Source organism: Vespa velutina, chromosome 2 (assembly GCF_912470025.1).
Source record: "Vespa velutina chromosome 2, iVesVel2.1, whole genome shotgun sequence".
NCBI lineage: Eukaryota > Metazoa > Arthropoda > Insecta > Hymenoptera > Vespidae > Vespa > Vespa velutina.
The window spans coordinates 3,961,747-3,981,812 of NC_062189.1; the positions used below are offsets into that span (position 1 = coordinate 3,961,747).

General features: G+C 37.6%; 2 protein-coding genes across 11 annotated transcripts; one reads left to right on the top strand and one right to left on the bottom strand.

The window, feature by feature from the left end:
* Nucleotides 1-2,672: 2,672 nt before the first annotated feature.
* Nucleotides 2,673-10,543, bottom strand: LOC124947110. The gene is made up of 3 exons (XM_047488800.1): nt 10,349-10,543; nt 8,789-8,842; nt 2,673-3,135 (listed from the first exon to the last, which is right to left on the bottom strand). Exons 1-3 carry the CDS (start codon nt 10,502-10,504, stop codon nt 2,899-2,901), a joined length of 447 nt encoding a protein of 148 aa, XP_047344756.1. The 5' UTR covers nt 10,505-10,543; the 3' UTR covers nt 2,673-2,898.
* Nucleotides 10,544-12,787: 2,244 nt separating this feature from the next.
* Nucleotides 12,788-19,760, top strand: LOC124947107 (protein krueppel). 10 transcript variants are annotated; one of them, XM_047488789.1, is made up of 4 exons: nt 12,788-13,210; nt 13,430-13,570; nt 16,256-16,967; nt 17,143-19,760. In XM_047488789.1, the coding sequence occupies exons 2-4, from the start codon at nt 13,531-13,533 to the stop codon at nt 17,861-17,863; spliced, it is 1,473 nt and encodes a 490-aa protein (XP_047344745.1). In that variant the 5' UTR covers nt 12,788-13,210; nt 13,430-13,530; the 3' UTR covers nt 17,864-19,760. The 10 variants fall into 10 exon arrangements, 9 of the variants coding, with proteins under 9 accessions (XP_047344745.1, XP_047344753.1, XP_047344746.1 ...); XM_047488790.1 differs by having other exon boundaries at nt 12,817-12,903; XR_007100313.1 differs by lacking the exon at nt 12,788-13,210 and having other exon boundaries at nt 13,218-13,570; nt 17,143-19,140; nt 19,418-19,760.
* Nucleotides 19,761-20,066: the final 306 nt, after the last annotated feature.

Here is a 20,066-nt window from a genome sequence, read left to right on the forward strand (position 1 = left end):
TTACTTGAGTGTCCTCTCGAAAGCGGCACATTTTCTCTAACTCTCTTTTTCTCTTTGCCGCTCGCTTTTTATCTTTCTTGTCATTTCGCCGGCAATGGAAGAAGGAGTGTGAGCGGGAAGAGAGGATCGATCGAGTAGCAGTGTTCTGTTTTAGTCTCTCAAAGATTTTTCGACATGATCCATGCGGCCACTTGTGACTCTTTCAAAGGGGAGGAGAGGGCGGGGGGGGGGGGGGGAGTGGGGAAAGGAAAAAAAGAGAAACAAAAAGAAAAAAAAGAACTTTTTCCAAGCTGCTTTGCTATTTGGAAAAAGTAAAGAAAAGTGGTCGGGTACGTTTGAAGTTTTTCGCGTCTAGACGTCGCGTCGCATCTCCTTTTGGCGGATCTTAGTAAAAGGATCCATGTAGGTACGTACGAGGAAGGATCTAGTTCGAGAGGACGAAGAAAAGTCGAATGAGGACGCAATAACCGTTTCTAGTGTGTGCGACTCGTCCAGAGAGTCGCTTGGGTTTCTGCTTCCGGGAGCACGGACGCAATAAAATGATCCATTGGCACGAACAACGGTCGCCGTCGTGTCTTGGGACGGCCGGGAGAAAGGAAAGAAGGAGCAGCCTGTTGCTGGTCGCGTGGATCCTTCGCATGTGTGAAGCTCGTGTGCACCCCGTCAGAGGAGGAGGACGAGGAGGAGGAGGAGGAAAAGGAGGAGTCAGAGGAGGGGGAGGATGAAGGAACCTTAAAGCAGGACGAGTCGAAACGAAAGCGTAAGCCATCGGAGAACCCACCAAACGCGAACCTTTACTTTCCTCGAGAAAGACCTTTTTTCTTTTTTTTTTTTTTCTTTTTTTTTTTTCCACGAGAACACCCTCCGCCTCTTTATCGCTCTTATACATTCCTTTTCTCGTTAAGTGTATTTCCGAAGTATGTTTCTTGCCAATCGTGACGCGCATAAACTAAACGTATCTGAACGACGAGCAATTGTCCGTAAATTCTTTAAAACAAAAAAGAAAAATGAATTTCATGCGTAGGTTGAAAGATGGCAAACGTTGATATATGTATACTAACGTTAGATCCTTGCCTCCTCTTCAGGTCGATGTTAATCGCGCCATGTTAAAATAGTATTTTCTCGTAGTCCATAGAATGAAGTAGGAAGTCGCGCATTCGTGAGAGTGCAAGGTGAATGCACCTACTTCCAAAGAATTATCCAGTTACCGATACCAAGCTTTGAATTACAAAAGCATAGAAGCGTGGAGCCTTCTTGTAGAATTCTTCGAGACCATTTGTCAATGTCCATTAGAGGCATGCCAGAAGGACGTTTAACGCGACACAATGTTAAAGAGTTGTGTATTTGCAAAGTTAAATGAACCTTGCGCCGTGGGCGACGATTGTGCAGCTGCACGAGTATCCCGACTCTCTTCAGCTCATTCTTTCTCCTTCTCTATCTATCTCTTTTTCTCTTTCTATCTTTCTCGTTCTCTGGCTGTCGCGAGAAGAGGCACCACTTGAGGTGCGTCCATGCGAAAAACTATAAGAACGGAGGCACGACGTGGATGGAGAGAGGCGGTCTGACAAGGTATCCTTCTTTTGGAATATAAATAAAAGTAACTTTTGCGTCATGCATGAGTTAACACACGTTACCTGACCACCTACGCGCTTCTGCCGTGAATCGAGCAGTGTCCTCCTGTGAAATGGAATGCGGCGATCCCTGTAATTTTATTGTCGCGAATCAAAAGGAACGAATTAATCTTATCCGATTCTTTCCTGTTTTCAATGAAAGCACATTTCTCTTATGAAGTAAAATCAAATCAATATCTTTTATTCCCTCTCTCTCTCTCTCTCTCTCTCTCTCTCTCTCTCTCTCTCTCTCTCTCTCTCTCTCTCTCTTATAACCGAAAGTGTTAAACGATGAACGAACTTGTCACATCATTCAACGCCTTACGATTAACGATCGTAAGGGCCTCGAAAAGAGAAAACTCACGAAGAAAAGTCGAAAACCACAGGACCCTTCAGCGGTCATACGAGTCACGTAGATCCACTCGAAAATCCAAATCGGCGAGAAATTAAATCAACCGTGTCGTTTTCGTCCGACGGTTCACATTTTTCCGATAGAACTGTGACAATGAAACCGCGAGGTCCGATTCGAGGGTGCAAAAAAAAAAAAAGGAGAATAAAAAGAAAAAAAGGAGAAGGGTCGAAGAAGTGGATAAAGAGGAGAAAGAGTAGAGGAGGAGGAAGAGGAGGAGGAGGAAAAAAAGGAGGAGGATGAAAGAACGAAAGAAATAAAGATTCGAGGGTGGACCACACAAGCATCCTTTGCGAACCGGAGGCAACGACATTCATCATAGTTTGCCGATCGATTGAGCCATAAAATCCATGGCAAAACAATTACACCTTGTTCAAGAACGTGTTATCGAGATCTCAATCGAAATGTGTTATTAATTTCGGCGAAGATGCATTCGAGAATAACATGCACCTGTCTTATAGTAACGATACATAAATTTAATCAAACGTTCAGACCAATCGCGATGGAATCTTAATTTATAACATCGGTTCTGTTCTGTGCAAAAAAAAAAATAAGAAAAAAAAAAAAAATAAAAACGAAAAAGAAAAAAGAAAAGATAAGAAATAGATAATTCAAGTTTTATCATTTTTAAATCTGACAACTTAGATGGATACTTATATATCATAAGATACATACTATAATATCATAAAATGCGAAAAGCAAAATAAAAAACAAAAAAAAAACGAGGAGAAAAGAAAATTCTTATTCCTATAATAATAAGATCGATGAGAAAGAAATAAGCAGAGACAAAAAAAAAAATAAAAAAAGAAAAGAGGAAAATTCACAGACCGCACATAACCATTCGAAAGGGACATCGACGTAGTCGAACGAGTTCGAGCTCTACGGAATACCTTCGATTATTTTTTCATTTCGATCGAAGAACCGCCAATGCGAAAGAAGGAATCGCATGGTGGTCGGTGGTAAAAAGTGACGAGATCGAAAGTCGTTTCTCAGAGGACGCGCGACGTCCATTATCGTCGATGTCGTATCGAGCTCGTCCGCTTTACCAGACTCACATTTTTTCAAACGGCTCGTCACTGTCACGGACCATCGAGTTGTGCTTTCTTTCCCGAATCGCTAGAAAAGGAAAAAAAAGAAATGTTCAAGTATGTATCGTATGTTGTATATAGAAGATATATATATATATATATGTAAGTATACATGTACATAGATAGATACACGGCAAAATTTAAACGAGTCAATGACGACGAGTTGGGAACAAAAAAGGGACATTGATGAAACGAGTTCGACCATAAGTGACCTTTGACCCTCAACAAAAGATATCTCGCCCAAGTAGAAAAAACGAAACAAAATCGATGTCCGTTATTTTGACGCACTATCTCAGAAGGGAGAATGCATGCAAAGCCTCGACATTAACCTGACTTATGCACGAGAATAGAATCGTAGAATATCGTCATGGAAGTTTTCAGATTGGCAAGAAGGGAGAAGACAGTCAAAGGTAAAGTTCGTTTCATGAACTGTCAAATGTACGCTGTCTTGTATTTTCTTTTTTTTTTTTTTTCTTCTTCCTATTTCTTGTAACAAAGTCGTACCAAAGATGGTCGTGTCGCATCTCCCAAAATTCGATTCTCATTCTTTTCTGTCTCTTCCAAGAACTTTCGATATGTCGAATTCGAGTTTCGTTGACGAGTTTCCGACAGTCGTCATATATTTAATATTTATTGTACATCGTGCAGCGCCGCGCGTACGTGCCATTCAATGCAATTCTCTATAGATGCAAGTACATACATACGTCTAATAATACTTCGAGCCGTAGGATAATCAGAGGAATAATACGAAACGGAAAGAATTTGTCCATCATCGTTAGGAAGCTCGACGTGCCATTAGAGCGTGGATAAGGCTTGAGGTCATTGACGCGTATCATTATGAAATGCCATTTGTAAATTATTGCAATATCTTTCAAAATGATTATACTTAATCGAAATAAGACAAATATTAATGACGTATGCAATAATAATAATAATAATTTGCGAAAGAGACGAAAAAAAGAACAAAAAGAAAAAAGTTAGAGAAGAAAGATAAGAAAAGGGAAGAAATAAAAGAAAACAATATCGAATTACAATGACTTGTCGATGTTTCATTTTTATTTATTTAAAATATCATTACTAGAAGATATTTTAACGAATCTTTTAATTTATATTTTAACGAAATTTTCCATCGTAGTAATTCGGCAACTCTTTTCGATTCATTTTGCAACCCCTCTAGTTCGAACGTATCGACGCCATTGCAGCTGCAGCGTCGCGCCTCGGACGAATTAGTTGCTCTGCTCCTATTCTCTTTTACCTCACCCTTCAGAAATATTGGTCAAACCTGCCATACATGGAGGGAGAGATTGCGCGCTACGGGGGTGGAGGAGAGTGGTGAAGGGTGTACGAGATTCGAAAGGGCAAGCCCATCGTACGAGCCCAGTGTAGGAGCCCGCCTCGAATTACTCACCAACCTCCCCTTTACCATCCAGTTTTACCCGAAAATCCAAAAACGAGGGGATTTGTTCGTGTGTGCGGAAAGACAGCCGCGGATCGCGTAGGGTCGACCAACTCTCTCTTCATCCTTCCACTCTTTCCTCTTCCCCTTTCTCTTTTTCTCCCTTACGTTCTCTCTCATCGCTTCGATAAACCCCCTTCGAAAGCGAATTTCTCTTATATATCGTCTACTTTCTACCTCATTTCGAGTTGCCCTTATTCGAAAATGAAAATACTAAAGGAAAGAAATGATACTATATACTTTTACAGGTATCCACGTGCAAGAGCACTTATTTATTTCAATAAAAATCTTAAAGAAACTTTATACTTCGAATCTATGATTGTACTCTCTTAGAAATTAATGATTACGATTAATATAATAATATATATTATGAAAATATTTCATATCTGCCGGATGAAATACGTATCGAGATATAGTTAGGGGAAAAGAAAAAAGAAAAAAGAAATGAAATAAAAAAAAAAAAAAAAGAACTGTTAGATACGCGCGCTCGGTCAGTTTTCCACTTCCTTAAAGCCCTTCGCAAGGACGAGCAGAAAATCACACGTCAGACGCAGAGATAGACATTTTTGTAGGGCAAAAAAATATCGTGCGAACCTCGGTCCGCCGCCACCGCCACCACCGGCAACGTCCTCGATGGGGTGTAAGAGTACGCGGTACTTCGATGAAAGGGGGTGAAGGGTGGCTTGGGGAATGTAGGGTGGTTTTAGGTCCGCCATTCAATTTATCGACGGATTGACAGCTCTGTTAGGCCCTTGTTACGGTGGAGCACGTTACCCATAAAAAAAAAAAAAAAAAAAAAAAGAAAAAAGAAAAGAGAAAGAAAGAAAAAGAACGAAGAGGTATATGGAAAGAGACAGAATATCTAATCGCGATCTTTTCTCTGATGCATACGTTTTCCTTTAAAGATCTTGTTTCTCATGAATACAAGGGATTGATATACGTACAATCGTCAAATCGATGAAAGTGCATTTGGAGGAAGGAAAAAAGAACGTTTGACCGGGAAATTGATTTAACGTGAAATAATCTTGAATGCTTATTATTATTATTATCATTATTATTATTATTATTATTATTATTAATGCTTCTTTCCGTTTAGTACTTTTAATCTTAATGCTTATTATTATTATTAATAAAAAAAAAAAAATTGATATAAATGTCATCTGAATAAATTATATTTCATCTTTCGCAAGTCTCTATATTTTATACTTCATAATCCTTTTATCCGATGTAAATAAAGATCATTCGACGATTGGTGTAGGTATCCCAAGAACACGGCTCGATTAGCAAACACAGTTTAAAATAGAGGCAACTAGAATGGATGTCGCAAACACAAGACGAACGTTAATCGGACAGTGATACATCGCGAATGATTCTTGTCTCCTCGAAGATGTCGTTCTTTCTTTATCCCCGATCGATCGGTCGATCGATCGCGGATCCTCGACAAATAATCCTGAGAAGAAAAAAAAAAAAAGAAATAAAAAAAATAAAAAAATAAAAAAATAAAAAACCGAAACGACGACGTGTCTCGCGCGTCCCTCGAGGATCGATTCTGTTTCGTTATTTATTAAAGGAGGTTACTGACCATCGGTCGATGCAAAAGCAGCCCCCTTGTAACCTAGGAGTCCGGTCTCGATGAAATCCACTACGAATCGCGTGCGATCTACTCTACGACCAGATGCGCTGACCAACCATACAAGCGTCAATCCATTTTTCCTGTTTGCAACCGTTTCTCAACCCTCCTCTCTTCTTTCCTCTTTTTCATCTCGATACTGTCCTAAAGGTTCCTCCGTTTAATCGGAAATGGCGAGCGAAAAGATTTCTCTTTTTCTTTTTCTTTTTCTTTCTCTCTCTCTTTCTCTCTCACTCTCTCTCTCTCTCTCTCTCTCTCTTTCACTCTCTATCTTCCTTTCTTTTTCTCTTTCTAAGGGACAAAGAAAAAAGTAAGGGTGCCGTCTATCCGCTTAAAGTACAACGTTACGTAAACTCACAGAAAAATCTTTTTATTGTTAATATTTTACGAAAGAGAACGTGAAAGACTCGACAATTCGAACCAAGATATCGACTAAATAAAATGGATACACTTTTCACAGATGGATATATGTGAATGAGGATTAAGAAAAAGTGTTCTTTATTTATTTATTTATTTATTTATTTATTTGTTTTATTTCTTTTAGTTTTTATTTTTTTCTTCTTCTTCTTCTTCTTCTTCTTTTTTTTTAACACAATTGCAATTACAACGTTATGTTAAAAATCAAGTGTTCAAATTAATTGAACGTGAATAAGGGAGAATATAGGATTCTGTCGTAGATTACAAGTAAGTAGTTCGATTATCGATCGAAATTCTCGGATTTGAGAACGACTATTTTCGAATAAAAAGCGACGAAATAGGGGGTGAAAGAAAAGGGTGAAAGAAAAAGGAAGGTTCTTCCTCTTTTTACAGCAGCTGGTACGTCGGCCGCCGTGTCTCAACTCTATTCGCACGCCACATGTTCGACAGTGGGCGAACATCGAATTAATGCAGAAACGGCAGGCTCTTTTGGTCCGGCGTATTATCTGTCTAGACCATTAGCCGCTATTGATGTTCGATAATTAAACATTTATAACGAGCTTTGGCGTAGCGCGAACGAAAAGAAAGATTTTGATGGGTTTTTAAAAGAAGAAGAAATCGAAACTTAAATATATATATATATTTGTCACAAATACTTCGATGAAAAAGACGAATTGTCGCTTTGTTTAATATCCAAATAACTCCAATAGATTTCATTCTTATCTCGTACGACAACAATGCTTGTAAACACTTACTAATTAGGTCGATGATTAATTAGATCGATAATTAGAAACTAACAAGACGTCATATAAAAACATTATATCAATCTTGATAGAAATTGATCTTCAACATTAGAACTTCGTTCTTTCGAATACATTAATCTTGACTTTGTAAATTGTAATTGGTGTCGAAAATCTTATCACCAAAGTCGTGATATCATCCAAAAACAGTATATAGGATTTATTTGAAAAAGAATTTCAACTTATTTTTTCTTTTTTCCTTTCACGTTCATACGAAACGGAAACGGTTAAGTAAAAAAAAATTTGTTTCCTACTTAAATTCGGTTTATAAGATTTTTTTTTTTTTTTTTTTTTTTTTGATCATTCAAAGTGGTTAACGTTCTCTCGAATGCATACAACGAACCTTTTCAAGAACCAGCTGTTGATTTCTTCTGTGAAAATTCTTAAGATCTTCAACGAGACGTATACGTAAACTTATTTAGATTAGAAAAAATTCTACGTATGGATCGCTATCTTTGAACGAACGATCGATTCTACGACATAACGAAATCTCCTCTTCTCTCTTTTTCGAGTTTTTCTTATGAAGAAAAAAAAAAAAAGAAAAAAAAAAAACGAGTAACCGTTATGCCACAAAGAACGAATCAAGATATCGACTTAATCTGCAACGATGCACCCTATGTAAAATGCTTTCGATTTCGAATGGTCAGATTTTGGGGGTAGATTTGGCCATCTTTGCTTACGTTATATACGGACACATCCCCAAAAAGAAATACCGTTACGTATTGCTTTTTTCTAACAACGGCACAACTCGTGTACGACGTTAATTTGATAAATAAATAAATACATACATATATATATATATATATATATATATATATATATATATGTACGTGCGATAAGAGTAATCTTTTTAAACGTTTCCTATTATAAAGTTAGTTACCCCGACTCAACTTGAACTCTACTTTCGCATGAGACATTGGATTAACGAGATTATCGGCAGCTGTCTTATTTATTTCTCGTTCCAACAAACAAGAAGATATTTTCGGAAAACGTCGAAAGACTTCGGATTTGTTCTTCTTCGCGACGAGTCGCTCGTGTTGCCTGAGATTAGATTGCGAAGGAGTCAACCTAAGACTCCCTTACTCGTGTTTTGACCTGTGGTAGAAATAGATGATTCTTCGAGGATATTCTAGTCAATTATTTTCAGTTTCAGTTTTAATTTATATTATATCTCGTTTAAAAATATTTTCTATAAATAATACATAAACGCTCTAAGAAAGATAATGTAACGAAAATAACGAAAATATATGATGTTTCTTTCAAGGTATCTAAAAACGAGCATATTTTTCAAAGAACAAGAGAGCATTGGCTAAAGGACTTCTCTTCTTACCATCAGTATTTTCTTACCTGATAATTTATAAAAATACAAAGTACATACCTTGAGTTTAAACCATGGTTTCAAAGAATCTTCAACGTCCGAGTACCGAAAGTTCTGTGATAAAATAATGACTGTGTTACCTTTCAAAGTCACCTTGAAACTTCGTAAAACTAGAGCGATCCTGGCTTTAATTGCCAATATACATTTTCTGTAAGCTTTATTTTTACACTTCCTTTTTCTCTAACATTTCTTCGTATACAACCTTCATCAAATGTCCCCGATGTTACAAAATTCAAAGACATAGGTCTTACAACACTTCATTGCGAGTTTAAAACCGATCATATAGACTATAACCTGTCAAACCCGTGGTCCCATTTTACTGCCAGTGAAATATTAGCCCTCATTGTTAGAATATTTTAGAGCACATTTTTAAGGTCTACTTACTATTACTTTCTTTGAAGGTCCAATTTTTACGAGTCCAGAACAAGTTTTAAACTCTCGAAAAAAATTCAAAAAAAGAAAGTTTACTATAATGTAATAAAAAAATCATTAAAACACAAAAATTAAAATCGAATTTATATGACTTTAAGAAAAAAAAAAAGAAAAAAGAAAAGAAAAAATGAAACAAGAAGACAAAAGAAATATATTTTTCTTACCCTAACGAATTGTATATAAACATTCCTTCATATTTACATATATTATTACAAATTCGGAGATTAAACTATACAGGTATAATGAAAGATTTAAACACCTTTGTACATCATACAATACCTAAATAGCAGGTAAAAGCTAGCGTCTCTGCATGCGATAACCAAAGGTTAAGTACATATTATAAAAATTACAGGTATAAACGTACTCTTTCTAGGATTTAAAAGATTTTACAGATCCTTAGTGGTTAATAAACAATTCATTATTTAGCTGATTCTTCTTCGACAAACATCCATCAGATAAAAAGTTAAGTAGGTCCATTAAAATTACTTGATGATAGCAAATAATAATATGCCATCAATCATAGGAACAATTTAGGATGTAAATTAAAAGTGACAAATATTGTTTGAAGTCAAATAAAATGTAAATGTGCATTTAAAATGTGGTCCAGTGGCACAAGCCCTTTTACCAACGATTCTAAAAATTGTATATTTTAAGCAGTTCCGATTATTGTACAATTTCCAAACGTTAAAAAAAGAAAAAAAAAAAAAAAAAAAAAAAAGAGAGAGGAAAAAAGAAAAGATTTCCTTAACAATGATCACGAAAGAGCTTCAAGATCATCTCGATCGATCGACAAAAATGTAATGATCCTACAATGATGCTACAACTGCAACAATGCATTCGAATTTTCTAGATCACGCATCAATATCTCTTTTTATTTCTATACAAAACGATTTAACTTACGATCAGTTAAATACAGTGTAACCTAGAATACCTCTAAATATATAGTGAATAAAAACATTATTAAAAAAATATGTATAAAAAGCTCGGTAAAATCGAAGAGATACCTTCAAGATCTCATTTTTCGATTTGGACCTTCTGAATACCCCCGGCTATCTCTGTTTTTTTCCATTCCCTCTCTTACTCTCTCTCTCTCTCTCTCTCTTTCTTTCTCTCGCCCTATCTGCTCACCAATCTACTCATCTCTATCCGTGGAGCGACGACAGGCGGCTGACAGGACGCGGAGCGTGTGTTCGAATTCACTGTTTTCCTCTCTTTCTTTCTCTCTCTTTCTATCTCTTTCTCTTTCTTTTTCTCTCTATCTTTCTCTTCATTGAACGCGCACATATACTCATATCTCTCTCTCTTTCTCCCTCTATCTCTCTCTCTCTCTCTCTCTGTATCTCTATCGCTCTTTCTCCCTGTCGTTGTCTCTCTCTCTCTCTCTCTCTTTCTCTCTCTTTCTCTCTCTTTCTTTCTTTCTCTCACTAGGTCTACGCGTGCGTAAGCGCGAACTCCTCGCCGTGCGCCCCAAATTGCGCGCGCGTGTGCGTGTCGATCGGAAGCCGAGGCGAAAGGCATTCTTTTGCTTCCATTTTTTTTCCTTCTCTTTCTCTCTCTCTCTCTCTCTCTCTCTCTCTCACTCACTCTAATTTTTTTTTTTTTTTTTTTCATAGCAACGCACACGCAGTGGTAGGAGAAAAAGTTTTTTGGCCGAAGGCACGCGTTGCGCACGCTCGACTTCGAGCAGGTGAGGAAAAGAGAGAGAGAGAGAGAGAAAATAAAGGTATGTTTACACGCGTGCACATACGAGTGTCTCGCACGTACTTTTTAACCCCGGAAAAAATCCTACCGACGGTTTACTGTCGCGTAGGGAAAGGTAAAAAAAGAACGGGACTCGCGAGCCTTTGAGAATCGACTCAAAAAAACAGTGAACGCTTTGTGAAAGAGAAAAAAGAATTATTGTACTAACGCGTTATCATCGTAGGAAGTTGCGAGCTGCCGTCACCACCAACATCATCCACCACCATCGCATCCGCTGTGGAAAACGTTTGAGTTTCCGGAATGATATAGTCATTATTATTAAAGCTTTCTATTTAATTTTTGTTTCTTTTTTTTTTTTATGAACAATTGAACAACTTTTGCAGGTGCAAAAGTCCGAAGCTTCTTTGGTAATTCTTTCTTTCGATATTGTATCCGATCACTTTTAACACTTATATCACACAATTGTGCATTATTCATTTTACGACACACGAATAATTACGAAGTCTCATAGGAAGATCTATTTTTTTTCAATTTGAAGCGAATAAAAATGAATACATACGTATATCTGTGTCGTTTGATAAAAAGCATCATAACAAAGCATCAAACAAGTTTCTCTCTACGGAAAGTACGATCGATTGATATGTGCAAGTATCGAACGTTACTTATATGTTTTACTTGACGTTGTATCATCCACCTTTGTAATAAATCGCAAAAATTTTTTGAAATTTTATAAATGCGAACTGTCGATCGTTTCTAATATATCGACTATAAACATTAAATTCAAGTAAAGTATGTACTCGATATCGAGTACATTGATAAATAGTAATAGTTAGTCTTTATGCACTTATTCTTTATTCTGTATATGTCATCGACGTTTATAAAAACTCTTCGTTCACGATATCTATACATTCGACGACTGCAAATTAATTATATTACTAAACTATACAAAAGTCTACTTAACTAAAAATAAGACGTAGAACTTCGTTAGCGTTTATTATCTTAACAATTGAATACCTCCTATTGTTAATTCATTCTAAATGCATACGTTATAATTCAAATTAGATGTAACATATGCGTTACATAGTTTCATTGACGCAACAATCGCAATTAAAAAGATCGTACAACGTATGTGACGGCTATATAGAATGTATTTACGAGTTACTTTACGCAATCGAAAAAAATAATGTGAAACGTTTCCTTTCCTTGGGGTTTGGCATCCCTTAGATAGGGATAAGACGTTAGTCCGGTTGAGGGTTACTATGAAACAAGTATAGTGTCTATTTCCTTACGTATATACGTACATACACACACATATATATATATAGATATACATACACGTTCTATCTTTCTCTTCCTTTTGCAGGTTTCCTCGATCACCAAGGTGTCTTTTTCTGTTTGGTCGGTGTTAGAAAGAGGAAGAAACAGCCCCTTAGTGTATCTGCGACTCTTCTTTCTAACCCCCACCCCCCTCCCAATCCCAAAAGATCACGGTCGCAGGTTCAGCTCTCCCTTCGCCTTTAGCATCGCCTAGTCACTTTCTCTCTCGCTCGAGCCGTTCTCTTTTCCCTCCGTAGCGATAGATACCACCATCCCTCTATACTTCACTCCCTCCCTCTTTCTCACTCTCTCTCTCTCTCTCTCTCCCTCTCTCTGTCTCTATCTCTTTCTATCTCGAAGAACTCTACTATACGCATACAACTCGCTCAAAAGCACGCTCCAGCCCTCGATGAGTCGCGCGCGCGTCGACTCGCGCAGCCGGATCACTCGTTCCGGAGAGGGTAGAGAGAAGACGCGTAGGAAAGTGGGGGTAGCCAAAAGTGGTACTGGTGGGAGACCAACCGAGCTGGTGGGGATGTTTGACTACAGCGAGCGCAACTCGACTGTCACTTAGTATTGGGTTAGGTCAGCCCGTGGTAACGTCGACGTTCGTAGTTATTACCTTCCAATTGAACGTTCGCTCGCTTGTTGTTTATAATAGAAAAGTAATAACGACTCGCCTCGGCTGTTTCAGTTGTTTATTTTTTTTTTTATTTTTCGTTTACTCGTTTTAAGTTTCATCAATCGTATATGTACTTTCTCAATGGATGCGTAAAAGGGAAAAGACGAAACAGTAAAAGAAAAAGAAAAAAGAAAAAAAAACGGAGACAGAAGGGATTCTCTCTCTGATTCGCGTAGTTCCTCTTCTCAAGATATACGAAGAAGATTTTATTATACTTCTAATCATATCTATTGGAATAAGGAAAAACCCACGAGGATTGCAAGTACAAGACAACGACTGTGGTTTCCCGCGTACGATTTTTCTTGTTTTTTTTTCTTTTTTTTTTTTTTTTTTTTCTTCTTTCTATAACTGTTCATAAGTTCATAAGTTCGATAAGGAAAAGAGAGATCGTCAAGAGGAAAAACAGATCGAAATATTTGTCGCGATATTTCTTCATTTCGTTCTTTTCCTCCGTCTAGAAACTTTCTATCTTTCTCAATTGATCTCTTTCTCTCTTTTCGTTGGTGCAGTGCCACATAATCTATTTTCGATCTTCTTCGTCGCAAGTGATAACATTGTGCGGGGGAGTGGATGGAGTGTCTAAGTGAAACCACGTATCACGGATCGTAGAATGGCACTGTCTTATCTACAGGAGGCACAGGTTAATGCAGGTAGGTTCCTAAGACTCGACAAAATCAACTCTATCCTTCCATCTCTTTTTCTCCGGATATCACGCGTTACGATCGAATTGCGTGGAATTGTACGACTATAAACAAAAGGTCGTTACGTACATACGTGCTAAACATGATAAGCACGTAGTAAATTTCTTGGAAAAATAAAATGACAACGACGAATATACAGGGAATAGGATTTCGTGCTGTGTATGAAAAAGAAAAAAGAAAAAAAAAAGAAAATAATAAAATAAAATAAAATAAAATAAAATAAAATAAAATAAAATAAAGAGTTTCGCTTGATGTAAAAATGGAGATACATCGTTACGATTTGAGTAAACATTGGGGAGAAAAAAAATAAAAGAAGCAAAGAGAGGTCAAAATTATACACATTTAGATACGTATATATATATACATATATATATATGTATATATATATATATATATGTACACACATGCTTGTAAACAAAGCACGAAGAAGACAAAAGATGGTTGGCACGCATTTCGAGCTTCGTCGTAGTAAGAGATCCCGAGAATCGATTATTTTTGTCTTACCGAAGTCGTTAAAGAAACAAAAGTTATCCGCAGCCAAGGCACATTTTGATAAGATTTTCGGACGCGTTGAAGGGTACTCAATGTGACTCTTTTGTTTATTTTCCTCGAAAGCAAATCCTACTACGGACATATATTCATTTCAATCTTCTTCAATGGTTATATTGTCGCATTGTATCGTTGTCGAGTATGCACACGAAATAGGATAAGGAAGTATTCGGCCTGGGGGAGGGAGGAGGAGGAGGAAAAGGAGGTGGATAAGGAAAGAGGGAAGAGAGGAAGATTTCCGAGTTTCTAACGACCCCACCGGTCGTGGCACTGGCAAGGCGCCAAAGTCTAAAAGCGCTCGCGGCGACACGACGGTGTTATGACACATTGTAAACATCGATAAGCCAGCGTGAAGTGAAATTACTTGACGGAGGGCAAACGAGAAATAAATGGGAGAGAAACGTGAAACGAGTTTCGCGCTCGTAACGTATGTATTTCCAAAAATAATCCTTGTAATTGTCAAGGAGATTGCGCGCGAGTCGCAATTTCCATCCAAAAATCTTTCTCGTCCGTCGTACGTGCGTTCGTTCGTTCGTTCATTCGTTCTTTTCTATTCTCTGCATATGTAGAAGATACACTTCTCTCGTAACATTTCTAAACGCGTTTTTAACGACTTCGTACGATATCTCAATCGTATTATTTTCTTTTATCTAAAAGGAAAAGTAACGAGCCTGGGATTTCTATTGTGAAAGAAAAGAGAGAGAGAGAAAGAGAGAAAAAGAGAAAAGTAAAAAAGAAGAAGAGGTGTAATACTTTGAAGAAGCTTGAAAAAAAAAAATTCAAAGTGGAAATATCATCGGAGTTGTGACCAATTAGGGAAGGGATGCAGGCGGGGGCGGTACTCGTCGTCGTGTTGCCGGGAAACGGCGATTGTAGGCCGTAAGAATACTGGTAGACGTTAAGGGAGTTTTAGGGGTGGAGTGTTAGAAAGGGATAAAGAACGAAAGAGAAAAGAAGGAAAGGGAAACCTCTACGCACCCTTATTGATTCAACGGGGCTCATTACAACCCTCCCCTAAACGGTCCATTAATTAGCAAACCCCGACCGAGTGCGACCGTTTCGTGTCTTCTTTTTGCTTTTTTGCTTTTCTTTTTTTTCCCCCCTTTTTTTCTTTCCCTTTTTCTTTTCTTTTCATTTTTTCTTTTTTTTTTCTTTTTTTTTTTTTTTTTAGTGTTTTGTTTTGTTTTTAATTAAATCAATCTCGTTGCGATTATAATTCGCCTTTACGACGAACAAATTTGAAAGACAATTTGTGGGAGACATATAATACGAATAGTTCGAGATTTTTGTGAATTTACTCCCGTTAAATTTAGGATATTCGTAAGTTGCTTCGTTTGACGTCAATAACTAAAGTAATTTTTAGAGAATAGATTCTCAACGATTTTTCTCGTGCGAATAACGAAATATATTCGATAATATTTGAAAGTTAATGATGCCGATAATACCGATAACATTTAAATATCGTGAGATAACGTATAAGAGGTTGCATAAAATGTATTTATGAAAAGCATATGCGTGAATCAAGGACTTGATCGTCGGTTGCGAGGTAACGATTATCGAAATTATGTACATATTTTGTCCACCCTTTAAAAATAAAGTAAAACAAGGCGACGAAAATTATTGGTCTTGAAAGAAAATTGGAGAAATTCGGGTTTGTATTATCGCGAGAAATGGTAGTCGATGGTTCGATACGCGCGATAAAAGTTAGACATACTCAAAGTCGTTGGCCTTCGTGAATAGTCGAAGAGGTGGTACGCGTTCTACTGGCGTGGGTGGGTGTAGTCGAGTTTTATGAATGAACTCTGCGTCGCGTACGAGAGTGCGCGAATGAATGGAGGAGGAGAATTTGCTCGCGTGCACGAGATACGTATATGGGAGAAAGAGGAGAATTCTTTGTTGGATTAGATTAAGTGCAATGAATATATTTCGTTATTTGTTAAATAAAAGAAGAAATTATATTTATATAGAATTTGAGGTAAACAAGAGAGAAAAAAAAACACACAAAAGTACAAAAAAGAATCATAATTCCTATTTATCATTTATAAACTTAATGATTTGAAAAGATCATTCGATCTTTGATCTTAGGACTTCTGGCTGGAGAACATCTCGACATGAAGCAAGAATCGGAGAAGCAACCTCTCTCACCGCCTTTGCACAATAACAATAACAACAATAACACTTCATCGACGATGTTCTCTGGAATGGGTGCTGCAGCAGCAGGATTGTCGATGTTGACTCCTCAACAATTATTGGCCGCCAGCCGAACGGCAGCTCTAATGGCAGCCGGCATTCCTGTTTCACTACATGCTACTTTAGCGGCGAGTCCATCTCTTTATCAACATCATCAGACACTCTTTGGAGGGTGGGCGCCACCCGCAGCTTCTTCACCCCCTTCGCCACTTCATCACTCGCCTGGTTCAGTTTCGTCAGCTCTTGCCACGACAAAATCCTCTTCCCGCCGCCTTAGTTCCGGTAATACGAATAATAATAATAATAATAATAATAACAACGTCGTGAGCAGTAGCGCGGATAGAATCAGTAATAAAAAGAGCCAAGCGACGAAGAGAAAGTCAACGAAGGTGGCAAAGACGGAGAGCAACGTTCAAAATTCATTGGAGAGCGTGGCGCCACTTAGCCCACCTACGTCAATCAGTCCGGAGGCGGGAAAAGATGGCAGGGACAAGGTCTTCACCTGTGGCGTGTGTTCGAGATCTTTTGGTTACAAACACGTGTTACAAAATCACGAACGCACACACACGGGTGAGAAGCCGTTTGAGTGTCCGGAATGTCATAAAAGGTGAGAAAAAGATAGAATACAGAAATTTAAAGGGGAAAAAAAAGACAAAAAAAAAAAGTAATAAAATAAAATTAAAAAAAAAAAAAATAAATAAATAAATAAATAAAAGAAAGACAAAACGAACGAAAAATAAACGGCATACATTTGAACATACATTTGAACAATTTAATTACAGATTTACTCGAGATCACCACCTGAAGACGCACATGAGATTGCATACCGGTGAGAAACCATATCACTGCAGCCATTGCGATCGACAGTTCGTCCAAGTAGCCAATCTCCGTCGTCATTTGCGTGTACATACGGGTGAACGTCCGTACGCTTGCGAACTCTGTTCGGCCAAATTCAGCGATTCAAATCAACTCAAGGCACATTCTTTGATTCATAAAGGCGAAAAACCATTTGAGTGTGAACATTGTCAGATGCGTTTTCGAAGAAGGCATCATTTAATGCATCACAAGTGCGGTACTAGCAGTGTGATGCTTGGAGGACAGGGGTCGAGGTCACGAGTAGCATCACCGTCCGTAGCTAGCGATGATCTCGAAGACGATATCGATATCGATATAGACGTAGATATCGACATGGATGAAGTAGAATCAACGACAACGGTGACTACGACTACGATGGCTACAACGACGAATACAGCCACGACGACGACTATGACAACAACAACGACGACTATAACGACGTTGCCCCAAAGAAAGAGTTTGACCACGCCCATTGCTAAGAGGTCGACTCATCGACAACGTCAACAGCAGCTACAGAGTTCGGTAATCGATCCGGCTGTTTCATTACCGATCAATCTGTCCGGTATACCGATCGACTTACCGGAACAAACCGAACCGGAAGACCTTTCAATGTCTACAGGGATGCAAAGAGTAATCTGCATGTCTTGAAATAGCGAAAAATTGAATTGAATTGAATCAAGTGATAAATTTAAAATTGAATATGTGGAAAACAATATTCAATTTTTTTTGCCAGAGAGCACAAATTTAGGCATTTCAAGTGTATATAGTATGTCGTTATAATGCATTCGCGTTCATGTTCCAAATATTTCTTTTATGTATATACGAGTAGATATCGCGTAATCCTAAATGAACATGATCTCATATGAATGTGATTTTTAACGGACTTCATACTTGTACGATACCCCAGGTTTCTTCTTCTTAGCTACTTCGTTCAATTATTTGATTGAATCATTGAAAAAAAGTGCTGATCCTCTTTCTCTCTCTCTCTCTCTCTCTCTCTCACTCTTTCTCTTTCTCTTTCTTTCTCTCATACATACACTCTCTCTCTCTCTCTCTCTTTCAATCGAAAGAGCATGTAAGAATGTTGTATAGTTACGAAGCGTGTTCACAAGAAACAAATTCGTTAAGTCGCCTTCTTTCACGGCGTTATGATACACGTTTCTCCTTCATACCGATAGAAGAAAAAAGCAAGAGGTATATACACATAAGCTGTCGTTTATAAATTCATTTCTATATGAAATCTTGTCGTCGAGGGTCCCAGAGTATTTTCTATATATACTATGTGTATATATTATATATATATATATATATATATATATATATATATAATATATATAAGTGTGTATGTATGTGTGTGTAAACGTACATATATATGTATATGTATACTATATATATCTACAATGAACTCCGTGAAACTCAGGGTTGTATTTTACCTTTTGTCAGGTTACGAGGTCGAAACTCGCCGATCTCCGTCGCTATTCTACATATTCTTCTCTTTTTATTCAGACGGTGAAAAAGACGTATTCTCTTCTTTTTTCTTTTTCTCTCTTTTTTTTTCCTCTTTTTTTTTCTTCTTCTTCTTCTTTTCTTTTTTTAGTTTATCACACTGTCCTATAAAAGGGGATAAAAATATAAGATAGAGAGTTAAAAGAACTATTTTCCCCTCGAGTAAGTATATAGAGACTATTTTTGCGGAATCGTCAGGTTTCCCGTTGAGGCCGATCTCACGAGATGGGTCGAAACACGTGTAGCGGTACACGAGGGATAGAAGAAAATGAACGAAGAAACGACTCTCTAAACGTCCAACGTGAATAACGAGAGAAAACTGTGAACGACCTCAGGCCTTCGTAAAATCTACACTTTTAGGAGAAAGTGTAACAGCCGAGGGATGAAATGGAGTACAAAAGGATGCGCCTTTTTCGAAAGTAGGTGACTAAGAATTTGCTCTCGATCTTTTAAAATGAAAGAAAGATATATATTTCAATATCTTTAGTTTCACAAACATTTCGTTTTTAGTATATTCATTTTTAATATTTTATTAATTACTTTTTCTCCAATGGCATATATAAAATAATTATGTAAAAAGGGGAAAAGTATTGATTTAAAAATGAATATCGATATGATCGAGATATCGGTTAGATATTATCGTCAAATTTTTCTGCCTGTTTCAAAATATTCGTGTATTATCGATCCTCTTGATAGTTCCCGCATCCTTACGAAACAACTAATCCGTCTTTGAATGCCGCGGCACGAGTCGGAGGGTGGTTAGAGGAGGGTTGAACGAAAAAGAAAGAGAAAGAAATAGGGAGAGAACAACGACAAAGTCGTAAAGGAGAAGAACAGAAATCTCGATCGTATTCGATGGTGCGCGAGGGTGATGTCTTTACGAAATAAAAAAAAAAAGAGAAAGAAGAAAAGAAAGAGAGAGAAAGAGAGAGAAAGAGAGAAAGAGAGAGACATCGTTTCGATTCATATTGTGCGACGAAGCGAATCGTAACCAGAACACACAATATTTCTTCTTTTTCGTCATCGGTAAGAAAAGAGATCGTAAGATCCTTCGTAAGGAAGAGGAAACACGAGAGGAAAAGGAAGAAAAGCTTTTCTCTCTCTCTCTCTCTCTCTCTCTCTTTCTCCCCCTTCTTTTCCTCTCTTCTTAACGCGAGTAAAGGCTGACACGAAGCGAACGGAAGAGAAACGAGGGCAATTTTCCCTTTCTCTCATTCTCTTTCGAAGGATGTTTGCAGAAAATGTAGAAGAGAAGAATATCTTCTTATTCTTCCTCCTCCTCTTCTTCTCCCTATTCTTCTTTTTCTTCTTCTTCTTCTGCTTCTTCCTCCTCTTATTCTCCCTA

Bases quoted from the DNA above. Each gene is read 5' to 3' on its own strand.
- LOC124947110 (XM_047488800.1), bottom strand. From the start codon at position 10,504: ATGTGCGCGTTCAATGAAGAGAAAGATAGAGAGAAAAAGAAAGAGAAA. The intron at 8,843-10,348 runs GTGAGCAGATAG...ATTTTATCACAG, and splicing joins GGATAGAGATGAGTAGATTG to AACTTTCGGTACTCGGACGT. The intron at 3,136-8,788 runs GTATGTACTTTG...TTCCTTTTCTAG, and splicing joins AACCATGGTTTAAACTCAAG to CGATTCGGGAAAGAAAGCAC.
- LOC124947107 (XM_047488789.1), top strand. From the start codon at position 13,531: ATGGCACTGTCTTATCTACAGGAGGCACAGGTTAATGCAG. The intron at 13,571-16,255 runs GTAGGTTCCTAA...CTTTGATCTTAG, and splicing joins GGAGGCACAGGTTAATGCAG to GACTTCTGGCTGGAGAACAT. The intron at 16,968-17,142 runs GTGAGAAAAAGA...ATTTAATTACAG, and splicing joins TGTCCGGAATGTCATAAAAG to ATTTACTCGAGATCACCACC.